This window comes from Alternaria atra (assembly GCF_907166805.1).
Source record: "Alternaria atra isolate CS162 genome assembly, contig: 25, whole genome shotgun sequence".
Classification (NCBI taxonomy): Eukaryota; Fungi; Ascomycota; class Dothideomycetes; order Pleosporales; family Pleosporaceae; genus Alternaria; species Alternaria atra.
The window spans coordinates 4,684,276-4,697,657 of record NW_025091323.1 but is presented as its reverse complement, the minus strand read 5'-3'; the positions used below and the strand labels follow the sequence as shown (position 1 = coordinate 4,697,657).

Genomic DNA, 13,382 nt, shown 5'->3' with positions numbered 1-13,382 from the left:
TAAGCAGAGAGCGAAGGACTCAAAGGCGCTTAAATGCATGTTTGCGGTAATTGTTATTGGCCGCTAATATACACTTCGGCTGGGTAAAGGCCGCTAATTCGCTTCTTCCGTCCTCGTTCCCACCCTTCCAACTCACCTCCTCTGCTTTGCACCTCTCAAGTAGCACTTGTCAACGACATCGGCGAAGATCACTGCCACCACTACTATCGACAACACATCGCTAGCTAGCGTACACGCTCGCCATGTCTCTTTTCGCCCCACACCACGGGACTTGTTCCGTGAAGAACCGCCGACAGAGATCTTCGGCACAACGCTCAGTGGATGTCACACCCCACCATCATGGTCCCCTCCTACTAGTCAACCTGGGCTATGCGTTTTTGAACGGCTAAAAGACATTGTTTTGCAGCGGTCCAGTCCCGAAAATCCCGCTCCCCTGTTGTCTTCCAACGGTAATCTTCACTCATCACATTCACCGATTGATAGCTGCCTTTCATCAAGGGCTCATTCCGGTAGAATACTTGCGACACTGTTTGTGTTGGAAAGCTTCCTTCGAGGGCTTCTAGTAGAGTGGAGCGCTGGGTGTTGTTCGATGGCCGCGCACTGAACTTGCGACCGCAGCACACGGCGGCTCCAAACCTTGATACACTGCCTTTTGTCTCTTGATATAGCTACATTTTTATCGCCCTACCTTTTGTCTTTTATTCTGAAGGCCGCATACATTCTGCTAAGCACAAAATATGCCTCGATCAGCTTAGCTCTTCCAATCGACAACTACAACGAAGCGGCTGCGCCTGAATAGACACTGCGATAGTGTATAGACTCGCTAGATCCAGAGCATTGCAAAATCTACGCCGTGTATACCATGACCGCACACTTCCTAAGAAGTTGCATACGTCTTTGCGCCTGAGATACTGCTAATCAACGAAGTTGGCCACTCACGTCGCGGCTACTGTAGGTCTCACTGGATTCAACGGCACTACAACCATTGTAGATACAGAGCACATATTACCTTCTCTAAGTAAATACTGGAGGATCTTGTACCTGGACCAAGGCTGTTGCCATCCGTCCCGCGTGCGCCATGCTGGAGGCCTTGGAGTCCTGATTCAAGCCTCCCTGATCTTCGCCGCAAGAGGCACTGACACGGAGGTTGTGGGCGGCACTCATACGGCACTGTATTTTATTCATTAGTTAACTGACTCATTGAAGCGAAAGCTCGCGAGAAAGCTTGACGAGCGTTTGCAAGGCGTCTTGGACTTTGCGTCTCAGAATAGACCCGGGCGTAAGTCGAACCACGATGTCTGCTTGGCTCACCCGCTGCGCCTCACTCCGCCCGACACTTATCGTGCCATACACTGCCGTGCAATCTCATTCTTGAAGCGCGCGTAGAATCAGTCTCTTGACCTCCTATAAAATACACCAGATCGCATACAAGTGCGAGAATGGGTCAACCGTACGTACGCACTGCGGCGACTATGGTGCCCAGATATAGTCCTCCACGGCCTCGGGGAAGTACGTGACATACGCGCTGGATTCTCATCATTTACACATCGATTCAGACGTGTAGACTGTTAAATGGAAACATGATACAGACGAGCTGTGAGGCCATGATGGGAGTTCTGGCCAGGCAGTCAGAAGTCTGTACCCAATCGGTGGATGGATCAGCAGCCCGTCAAGACAGATGTGTGAGCGCAAACGCGCTTTCCAATATTGCCTAGGCTCTGGCGACAAATCGTCAGGCAGTCATGTTTGATATGTAGAAGCTCCAGACTAGACTTGCATTCTTCAGCCTTCAGCCTTGCGTACCCCAGCTCGACCCACTAAGCTTCATTTAGTGCGCTAGCGTGGGAATTGCCAAGCACGTTACATGTAGCGTGGTAGCTTGCGTCAAACCCGGGGAAGACATTACACATCACCATCCAACCGACCCATCAACTACCCGTCCTTTCCTATCTTCGACCCCGAATTTTACCGGAACTGGTGCTGGATACATCGGCATCGGCATCCGTCCATTATCGACACTACTACTGGCACAGAGTGCCCAAAGCGCGCTTTGAGCCCTAACACGCCGGCGATAGGCGGCTGGCCTAGTGCTGTGTAGCCGTCGCATAGCATCATTTGTCCCCAAGATGAAGTTCAACCTCTTTCACATCCTCGGCGACGTCTCGCATACGTCATCGAAGCTCATACTGATATGGGCGATACATTCAAACAGCAGTGCTGAAGGTGAGCTGGCCCTAGCCACTACTTGAAGCTTGCAACATGAGCTGACGTATGCAGGTGTCTCCCTCATCACCCAAGTCCTCTACGCGCTCGTTTTCGCCACGAGATATCTCGATATCTTTACTTCTTCGGCTACCAAGGATGGGTGGCATACGTGGAACTTCTCCTTGAAGGTGCGGACAGCTGGCATACGTCAACGCGGACGCGACTAACTGGTCAGATCTTCTACACGCTGTCATCGCTGTACATCATCTTCTTGATGACAAGCGTATACGCACGCACACGCGAGCGAGAGAAGGCATGGAAGTTCGGCATGTACTGTCTGTTAGGCAGCGTGCTCATTACCCCGTTCTGGTACCTTATCGTTAAGGATACTCTCATTGGACATAGTACCTTTCTCAAGGTAACATCTGGCAACACTCCTTAACGGACTCGATGCTAACATTCCTAGATCCTCTGGGTTTTCTCCGAAATCCTCGAATCCGTCTGCATCATCCCGCAACTCCTTCTCCTCCGTCAAACCACCGTACCCACCGTACTCGACTCCTTCTATCTAGTCACACTCGGCACATACCGCTTCTTGTATGTCCTGAATTGGATCATGCGCAGTACCAAGGAGGCCGATTATCGCGACCCTACATCTTGGGTATGGGGTACCATACAGACAGCACTCATGATCGATTTTGCATGGGTATACTGGACACGTCAGCGTGTGAAGCTTCGACACGGCGGCGTGGTAGACTCTGACGACCTGGGCCGTGGATGGATCGTCGGACGGTTCGTGGGCAGAAAGAGCATGGACTTCGACTACGACGAGGAGACCGCTGGACAGCGCAACGACACCACACAGCCGAAGAACAAGTGGGGCCGAAGAGGCATCTCCGTGTCTGCAGATGAAGGTGTGGAAGGTGCGCCAAAGCGAAACAGTCCGGAGAGAGGGAACGTAGACCCAGAGAGCCAACCGCTCGCCGACCCTGCTGCGTTTGAGGATGAGAGTGATGACGATGCGACAACACCTGGTGCTACGACTTCAGTAGCTGAGCAGAGTGGTGTCAGAAGGGATGAATGGGACGACGATGTGGATGAGGATGCTACAGAACACGACACAACCTCGAAAGCCGTCAAATAGGTTTATTCATATGTTCCTTGGGTGGGGGCTACTGGCATCATACTTGTTAGGATACAGCATCATCACCGCTTTACCTCATTGCATTCACCATTTTGCAGCGATTTACAACGTCAATTACACCGCGCGTGCATGTACAGATTGCGAAGGACGAAGTTCCATCAGGCTGCGCTCAACTGATCTATCTGTGTAATGTTGCACTGTTATTGATGCACTTACTTCTTTAGACACGGAGTCCACCACCGGGCGTAACCCCCCGAACCCAGAACCTGGTCTTGGGGCCCCAACTAGTAAACCCATCTATGGGTAAACCCACGTGCATACCATGCCAGCACACCACAAAGCCAAGCTACATGAACCAGGGACGTGGGGGCGGAAACAACACCCTGATAGGCGTCTAACTAAGTCCAATTGCCGAAACCATAGGGATTTTCACACGTGGGGTCCGATAAGCATGTTTCCCGAACATTTGCTAGTTCTTGTTTTGCTTACCGGTTCCATCTGACACACATGGCCATCTACAGGGTTATGCTAGAGAGGCCTAGCGCTTGCTTTTCGGATACCGAGGATATGGTATGCTGCAATAGGGCTGACGGAGGGTACTATATTGCTATACGCACAGCACCCACGAACGAGGCAGGGCTTACGTTTCGTATTAATCTGTTAAACCTTGATGGAAGAAGTGCCGCGAATATGAACGTCGAATACACTGATGATTGACTGGATGTTTTTGGCGAGAACTGGCGACGCGAGAGTGAAGAGAAGATCAAAATTGCGATGGAGGAATGTGATTATTCATTAAGGAAGAAAGCACGTTGTGCCTATGAACGCCACCCAATGCAGGTATCATTGTCATCAACACCTCGCCACATGTTGAACTCCGCTCAATGCTCTCTGCCCCAAAGCACCTTGCGGTATGCAAAACCACCCCAATGCTATCATCAATGCCCATTTACATCTCACCAAAAACATGATCCCATCATCTAGTAAGTCAGCTCAATAGGCTTGACACGCCTCTTGTGCATCTTGGTCGTTGAGTTTCCACCTCCACAAACGCCCTCGGGAAGATCGAAACTGTTCGTCCTGCCTGTGGGCGCATAGACCGCACCCTCACCCAATCCTCTCTTAGCGAATCCGCTCCAAATCTCACACAAGTTCTTACCGCCTGTGAGCGCCTTGTCCGCATCGACAATGGCATCGCGAGCAGACACGAAAGTAGGGTTGCAAGGCTGGAGTGCCATACCGTCCATGACAACCTTCATAGCGAGGTACTTGCCATCAGTTGGCACACCATTGTCGTCAAACTTGGGCAGCCAGTCGTCGTTCTTGCCATGCTTGTCGATGAGGTTCCAGAGGACCTCGTAGAGCATAGATGCCCAGATGTTACCGATGGGGTGCACCCTGTCGTAGGAGTCTGCGTCGGAGTATACCTGGGGGTTTTGGTTCAGGTCTGTGGAGTACAAGTAGTTCCTGATACCAAGGGGACGGCCACTAATCCAGTCTCCCATAGGGTATTCGGTGGCGCGTGTGTCGCCGGCCTTCAGACGGATAGCTGTCGCGTAGAAATCGCTCCAGCCTTCTCCCATACCACCAGATTCCAGGAGAGACAGACATCCAGCGTTTGCAGGTCCACCGGTCAGACGGTTGGAAAGTCCGTGCGTGTATTCGTGAATGACAACACCAGCATCGAAGCTGCTGTCACGGAAAGGGGTTGTGGTGTTCCAAATGTACATGCGCATGCGTGCCGGTTGGCCATCAGGAGGTGTGGCGAAGTTTGCGTTGTTTACACCTGATCCATCTTGGGCGTTGAGGTAGACGAAATCTTGGCCGAGACCACCAGCGCCGTTGTTGTTGATCTCAAAGTTTCCGGCCTTCTCATTGAAACCCAGTGTGTGCAGAACATCGTGGTACTTGTTGGAGGTATAGAAGAGTTGGGTGACAGAGGCGTTAGCGTAGCCCTTCCAGTCGCTGTCATTGAGCGAGAATGGGTAGTCAAAGGTCAGAGACTCGCTGACAGGACGGGGAAGGTCTAGGAAACCGCTGTTCTTGTTCTCCCAGTTGGTGTGGGCAATACCGTTGTTGCCACGGGTTGTCTTGAAAGTTTGAGTGCCATCGTTGTGCCATCCGAACTCACTGGCTTTGGGAGAGAATCCATCTTCCACGAGCTGACGGTCTCCGTCATATGGGTCGTTGATACCCCATGGGCTGGAAGTTGTTAGTGGTGATCACATATAATGTCGTCGCTGCTACTTACTAGACGTTGTAGGTAGCATCAGCAGAGTAATCGACAACGGCATGCACTTTCTCGCCATCTTCTGCGTCGACATAGGTCAGAAGCCAATTGCTCATGACATCGGTCTCGATTCTCCAGGTCAGAGCAAGCTTTCCCTCCTCGTCCACAAGGTAGACAAGACGTGCTTCAGGCTCACTGACACATCCAGTGGTCTGCTTGATAGCATAGGTCTCAGTAGCCTCCTTCGCCTCAGCAACAGCTGATTCAGCGGAAACAGGAAGGCCAAGAACGTTGACAGCTGACTTGAGGGCGTTGGCAGGTGCGGCACCGTCTCGTTTGCTCAGACTTGGCGGTGCTGGGATAGCACCCTTGTAGAACGAGTTACCGAAAGAAAAGACATTGCCGTCACGACCGACCTGTTAGTTGTTAGTAAGATGTTCGACAGTAGAGACTAAGCATCTATTCAAAGTAGTTGGCTGGAATTGAAAAGTTCGCTAACTTACATTGACATTGAAGTCCGCTGTGTCAATATCAAGACCGTTGGCGGTCTGCTTAAAGTAGAAGTGAGCTACTCCATTGTCGCCAACATAAGAGTCTTTGACAAGACGAAACTCAGCATCAGGGATCGTAGCCTTGACCAGGTCGGTGGCAACGTCCTCGGCACTAGCACGCTTCGCAAGTGTGTTGATATTAGGATCAGCTACAACTTCAGCAGTGTTCTTGTACGACGCGGCGTGCTTCAAGCGGTAAGAGTCCAGGTCAACAGCACGACGAGCAAGTGTGCTTCGGCTTTGCCATGTGGGTTGGGGGTGGCCATAGACGCTAATGGCAGACAGTGAAGCCAGCGACGCAAGTAGGACGGAACGCATCGTGATAACGAGTGAAGTGGAAATGAAAGACTAGGGACAGAAGGTGTGCTCAAAGAAAAGTTTTGGAACAGTATAACACTCCTCTTATACATGACCTGCTCCTTGCCACATCTGACCCCGAACGACTCTCCCCACTCTGTCCTTGACCACTTCGAGTATACGGTGCGAACGATTGATGCAATATCAGGCGTGTATGGTAGTAGACTGCCCACGCGACAAGGGAACGATCACAAGCTTCCTTTCTCGGCCTGGCTTCACGAGTAGTCAACCGGTGCAGCGGTAGGAGATAGTAGAGCGGAGGCTTGGCGACGTTGTAAAATAGGCAGGCAAGCTTCCGTAACCCTGGTTATATTTGGCTGGGCATTATATCTTGCATTGAATCCGGAGGCGACGATCTTGACCTTCCGGATAGAGCCATGGCCCGGGAGATCATGAATGTTTCACGCGTCCACATGGAGCAGGCAAAAGTACACTGGCGACATCGGACGGGAACGGCGGCGGAGCCCCTGAGGTAGCGTGCCATCGCCTCATCCGTGAAATTAAGCAAAAACGTATCGGTACTTTTGTTTTTGCCTGCAGGAACCCGCAAAACCGGAGCTTTGCAGATGACCAACAAACACGAGGATGCGCCAGCTGACGACTTGTCTCGTAGAAAGGTCCTCTGACACTGGATAGGTGCATGACGGAAGGACTAATTAGACACTTCGGTGTAGCCGCAGCTGTAGTGGAAAGATAGTAAGGCTGGGCGCTTTGGTCGCCTGCCTGTTTAGCGGTAGTGTGTCCGTGATGTGGCTTTCAAGGCCCGCTCCGTGGAATTACGATCGCTGCCCAGAGGCGATCGAGCGTGAACACAACGGCGCATGTGGCTGCAACGAAAACGCAGGGTACCGCGGGAGCTGTCTGAAGATGACGAAAAGCAGGTGAGGGGATATGGTTGGAGGGACTTGAGCGCGAGATGAAGCGTGCCAAGGGAGCTAGTCTAGCGGAAGGCCCCTTATCTCGAAGATAAGAGCCACTCCCTCTCCAATGCTTCGATTGCTGCGACGAATAAAGAGAAAGACGCCTGAACGGGTAGATATCCCATTTCTGTGCGAAAGGTGTACCTGGAGAATCTCGCTGTTCTTATCACACACAGCTCTATCAATGTTGTCCGCCTTTGATGTGCATGCACCTTGTATGCTGAATTCATGAGCTTCCCTTGTTTGTCCTACATATTTCAACTACTTCGTGTAAGAAGCAATATCATAGTGTTTGTGCATATATAACATATTTACGAACGCAAACCCTCCAACGTGACCTTTTTTTTTACTTGGAAGCCTCAGCGGCTGTAATATTGTCTACACGATCTGAGCTGACTGAGTTACATGGCCAGATAGCTTCGAAGGGCTGATATCTTCGTCCAAGAAGTCACAGGCACCGACCAATCTATACCTGTTTCTCGTGAGCAAGGCCTCCTCGAGTTCAGACTCTGGCAAAGGTCTAAGTACGAATGCAAGGGTTGATCGTAATAAGGTCCATATCTCATCACCTTGCTGGACTTCATTGAAACATTTTCCAAACCGTCCTCCTTGAGTGCGGAAAATAACATATTGCTGGTTTGCCTCTTTATCGGACTCGTAGTAGCTTCTCCCATTCCTGTCTTCTTTGTAGACATCCTTCTTCACAAAGCGTGACAAAATACCCGAGGTTTCTGGACAGTCTACGACTTCAGCAAAACCGAAGCCGAAGCCGTTTGGAAGATGTTCAGCGATTGGATCTTGTTGGTTTTCACCCTTGAGACGGAGAATATCGAATACATTTGAACCCTCGCTGCGAAGGAACTCATATCTTATTACTACAACAACATCATCATCTCCATCAGCAGCCGGAAGTTGGCCCAGAGGTTTGCTGAAATCTAGGCTCCAGGAAGGTAAGTTATGTTCATTCCACTGGTTCGTTCTTATCGCACAGCAAAGAAGGCTGATAGTCTCTTTCCTTTCGAGGGGGAGCTTGGTGATGGAAGTGTAAAGTTCACGTATACTGAGATTATAGCCTGGCTGTATCGACTCTTGTCCCTTCGCTGGAAGAAGACTACGAAGCCCATAGATGTGGTCGTGAGGGACACTTGCTTGCCTACGACTCGAAAATTGGAGAGTTCGTAACAGGCGACGCGTCCATCCCGATTGGAATTCGTCTCTCAGCATACACATCTCTCGAGCGCGGCTTACTCCTGTGCCAAGTTCATGGAACCAACCTTTCTCTGCGCCATTCTGGTGTGAGAACATGTCCATCTGTTCAGTCGTTGAGAACTGTCTCGAGGGACAGAAGAGGAATCTGATGTCTGCCAAAGAGGCAGATCGGATCAATTCGTGACAGCGCAACTTCCTGAACTACCCAAACTCTTGGCTAACAATCATGAGTGGCTATCCAATTCAACATAGATGTGGCCATTTGTCGACGATGCCGACTCGGATCATCGACATCGTCATCTTTTCGCGTGGTCCTCATGGATCGGAGTGCGTCGCTAAGATGATTCATACCAAGCCTCGACCGGCGCGACCGGTGGAGTATAAAATGATGATGAATGGTCCTCCCCACACTTCTGACGAAGCGTTTGAATAGCGGTGCGTTCTCGGGAAGACGAAAGAGCGGAGATCAGCTACCGTCAGCCCACCCCTCGTCTGGGCAACCAAGTGAGACCCACGTTTGGTGGCCTCGTTTGTATATCTTGCCCATCAGCGCCACCTGATTGTTCTTTTTGTGGTTGTTTTTCTGGTTGATGCAATTTGCATCAGCCCAGATGGTAACGGTTACGAATCTGCTGCGAAGTGCCCGCAGGGCTACGAACAGGCTTGCTAAGACATCAATAGTCTGTTGATTGACGGCTATTGAGTTTGTGCTTCCTGAGCTACCCCATGTGTAAGATATAGTATTGTATCGAGGTTTCAGAAATCGGTCAAGTGAAACAACTTTCAATTTGCACGATATATCATCATTCCATCGTTCGGGTTCGATTTTGAGAACACGAGTTTCGTTTCTTGAGTTGTTAAGCGTTTTTCATACATCTCAAATGTTGCTGCGTAATGCCAACGGGGATTCCGCCAAGGTTGAGTAACACGGTAACAGGGCCGATGAGACGCGCCGACGCAATAGCACCGTTCGATCGCATTTGTGTAGGGAGAGCTCTGATCAACTTCATGACTACTACTGACTTATGCTCTCTTGCTGAAGTCGTTGTCCGACTATGACGATGTGTTAATGATCACATGAAGGAGTAGAAAGAGGAAGGCTGGAGCATTAGCGCAAATGTACGCGCTGTGTACGGTTGCTATGGACCTGCCGCGTTGTGCCCAACAAGAAGCTGTAACAGTATTAACCTCTTGAATGAATGCTCTAAAAGATTACATGAAGACTGAAGTTAGCTGATAAAGATTCAGTATTCGAGGTACCTAATGAGGCTGTTTTAAGGTTGCGTAAGCACTAAGCCGTACAGGATTGCAAGCATACCAAGAGCGTTCAAGCAACACCTGCGAAGGGATAGCGCCACCGATCGACGTTATCAAGCCAACGCGGTATCCCGCACCGGTCGCACCTTGATTAGCGAGCGATCACCAGAGGATTTGCATCTTCACCTTGAATTCCACGAACTTGGAAGACCCAGCCTTGTACAACACGTGTTTATTTGAGGCCTCCCTTATGGGGTGTACATAGACGAACCTGATTGTTCCCAAACCCTATGTGCATGTTATATATACTGTACCATCAGAGTACAATCAGATTACCAATTTTCACACCCTGACTGCGGAAGTGATATCTCCTCCTTACTCCCACCCCACTCGCCCTTCTTAATAGTTTGATCGTGTCATCTCCCCCACCTACCATAATCATTGGAATGGGATTTGGTCTCAATATGCCCGTCGGCGTGTACTGCAAGTCGTCAAGTAACGGCTGCACAGGAGGCCGCTCTGGATCAACATGTCTGTTCTCCTCGTGTTCCGGGAAGCTGACGATAATGACCAGTTGGAGAGAGGCGGGGTCAGGTGGGTAAGCGGGAATGTTGTGCAACTTGGTAGAGAATGAGCAGTCGCCCCTGGGGATTGCTATGATCTGGTGCTGTTTTGCTACCTCGAGGGGCAGACGCTCAGCGCAGAGGGTGGTGGGATGTACGTAGATATTCGACCAGATGAGGGGGTTATCAAGGCTGTATGACGTGTCTGGATCTTTGGTATCTGGCATTGGCGCAGCGCCAGGCCCAGTGGGAAGCGCAGCAGGGAAGAATTGGCGTTTCGCGGTTTGCTGATCTAGGTCCTGTGATTTAGAGGCTGATGATGTGGACGTGGGTAATGGGGCAGAGAGCAGAGCTTGAAGCGACGAAAGGAAATTGGAGAGATATGAGGGTTCGTTTTCAAGCGCCTCGGGGTCTACCTCCAAGTCAATTACGTCCGCAATGTCCAGGTCGGATAAGTTGCTCATATCACCCAGCGCATCGCTAAGGAGGTCTGACAGCGTGTTGGAGGATGCGGATGCTGGCTGCGGCGGTACATCGACGACCAGGTCTAACGTATGTGAGTCCCGTGTTCTCGTAAAATACGGATCAAGCGGATTGAAGTTGTCGATAGTTGAACGAGACATGAACACTTTCTCGTCGCGGCCCAGTGCTATATTAGAGATGGCGTAGATGCGGAATTGCTCATCCAGATCTAACTTTTGTTCTACCGCACGCGGTTTGTCTTGTTCACGAACCATGCCAAGTCTCAGTCCACTCATGGAATTGACCAGGATACCTTCTTGTACCCTTTGGAGCGCACCGACCAGTGACGTACTTGGCATGTTGGGGAACGAAAGATCGAAGGTAGTCCTAACAGCCAACGGTGAACTCATTGCATTATGCGGAATGAGCTCAGGGGGTAAAGTCCAGGGATAGTAAGTGTAGTTCGAGGGCGAACGTACATCCGACAAAGAGACGCTAGGATGATCAGCACTGAACTCCACAAGTGGTGATTCAAGCGTCTCGATAGTTGGCATGAGGTGTAATTTGGCAAGGCTTGCAGCGTGGTAGACATCGGTGCGAGCGGCTGTTGCAGAAATACTGAAAGGCAGGTGAGCTGGCGGAAGAGGGCACATCTCAGGCACTTCGAAGACTTGAGGAGATTCTGGTCGCGTCTTTTGGATGGGACGTAACCACTTTGGTACAATCAATGGATGGCCTTCGGTAGTGAATACGAATGGAGCGTCCCAGGTATTGAGAGGATGCGACGGATCGAAGAGTAGAAAGAGGTATTTTGCGGTCTCACCAAGGAAGAAACTTTCCATGCGATCGTTCAGCTCCCCGGTACGCACGTCCTGCAGACCCGCCCACCCACACTTGGTCCAGCAACGTCTTTTGATGTCGCGCAGCGCCATTTCTCCTACATGGAGATACCAGGGGTCTTTGGTGGCCTGATAGAGGTACCAGGTTGATTCGATCCACTCTGGTCGTCCACCCCACCAGCGAAGGCCATGCTCGATATTGCCAGTTGCGGTCGACCATCTTTCGGGCATCGCAGAATAACGGGTCCAAAGAGCAGTGTAAAGCAAGTGCGTCTCAATAGCTTCGTCAAGCTTGCCGGCCATAGTTAGGAGCCCTTGGTAGAACGCGCTCAGGCTGTCTATCCACCAGGCCCTGATGGCACCCGTGTACAGATCGACTTGAGCATAGTGGGGATGCTGGTGTTGCGCTCCACGATAGATTTGTCTTTTGATCCCATCGTGAGCGTCGAGCCAGGTAGCTAGGAATGCGTCTGGAGAATCAGTAGCCGCGTTTTCCTGATCGAAGGGTAGTCCAGAAAGAAGAATATGCGACTTGAGAGCATATTCGAAGAAACTGTCGATGCCCGCTCCAATGCCTGTGTAGGCATTCACCCATTGCCCTGTCTCAGCGTCAATACCAGCACCAATGAGCCCAATGCTGCTTCTGCGATGCCACACAGCCCAGAAAGCATCCTTGGCTAATCTCTCGTACTTGGGATCGCCAGTCAGTCGGCTAAGGACGGAGAACTCAAGAACCAAACTTCCGGCACCAGCGCTGCATGTCTCGGTAACTTCGGTTCCTTTGTCGTTTGGATCCCTGCCGCACTGGCCATGCTCGGCATCCATATTATTTGGTGATTTTGCATAGAAAGGTACTCCGTATCGCAGATTGACTCGGGGGTATGGTAGGCCAGTTGGTGTGTTGAAGGCTGGTAGCAATCGATCGGTGAGATCTGTCGCAAGCCGCAGTAATTGTCCATCATAGACAAATCCATTGGACCAGAATATCCCTTCGCGTCCTCCCCTCTTCTCTGTTGTTGCATGATAACCTCTAATAGGTAGGTCTCCAACCGCAAACTGATGTGAGCTGAGCAGTCCGCCAACTCCGCGAATGACCGTCTCAAAGACCTGCACTTTGCTATCCAAATCAAAGCCTCTCGCCCTTGCTCCTCGACCACGAGGTCCCGGAGTGCCGTCTCCATAATTTTCTACCAGCAGTTTGACACCCTCTTGGAAGTCCTCCAAGGCGGTGTTCGATCCAGCCGCATCGTTCGGAGGCGTGGAAGCAAGTATAGCGAGTGTTGACAGACTGTCTATCAATGTCAAAGAGTAGTTTCCGAGAACGTCGTTGACTTCTATGTGGGCGGGATTCTGGCGATCGCGAGTGAGGGGTGCGCATGTAAGTGGTCGTAGTTCGTCTTCTGGAAAGGCATGCTTCATGTAGTTGTCGTAACCATGGTAGAAGATGTCGCGTGTCTCTTGTCTACCAGAATTAGCATGCACATGTGACAGTAACGGTTTAACAGCGTTACCTCAGTTCAGATATGGCCTCATCGGTCATGCCATGACCTGGAATCGTCCAGCAACATATCAAAAGCAGGACTATGCATAATAGCTGAAAGGGTGCTCCTCCGGGCATGGGCGCATGTCGCCGCAGAGGCCTTCC

At 50.9% G+C, this 13,382-nt stretch overlaps 3 protein-coding genes across 3 annotated transcripts; 1 reads left to right on the top strand and 2 right to left on the bottom strand.

Moving 5' to 3' along the window:
* Window positions 1-2,126: 2,126 nt before the first annotated feature.
* ALTATR162_LOCUS6630 (uncharacterized protein) lies at window positions 2,127-3,349 on the top strand (the record flags this gene model as incomplete). The annotated part of the gene is made up of 4 exons (XM_043314252.1): window positions 2,127-2,223; window positions 2,278-2,393; window positions 2,441-2,623; window positions 2,672-3,349. 4 exons carry the CDS (start codon window positions 2,127-2,129, stop codon window positions 3,347-3,349), a joined length of 1,074 nt encoding a protein of 357 aa, XP_043170187.1.
* A 980-nt stretch (window positions 3,350-4,329) lies between these two features.
* On the bottom strand, window positions 4,330-6,448 carry ALTATR162_LOCUS6629 (uncharacterized protein; the record flags this gene model as incomplete). Its single annotated transcript, XM_043314251.1, has 3 exons — window positions 4,330-5,551; window positions 5,601-5,995; window positions 6,083-6,448. The coding sequence occupies 3 exons, from the start codon at window positions 6,446-6,448 to the stop codon at window positions 4,330-4,332; spliced, it is 1,983 nt and encodes a 660-aa protein (XP_043170186.1).
* Window positions 6,449-7,785: 1,337 nt separating this feature from the next.
* Window positions 7,786-13,277, bottom strand: ALTATR162_LOCUS6628 (uncharacterized protein; the record flags this gene model as incomplete). The annotated part of the gene is made up of 3 exons (XM_043314250.1): window positions 7,786-8,376; window positions 10,307-13,199; window positions 13,249-13,277. The coding sequence occupies 3 exons, from the start codon at window positions 13,275-13,277 to the stop codon at window positions 7,786-7,788; spliced, it is 3,513 nt and encodes a 1,170-aa protein (XP_043170185.1).
* Between the last annotated feature and the right edge of the window lie 105 nt (window positions 13,278-13,382).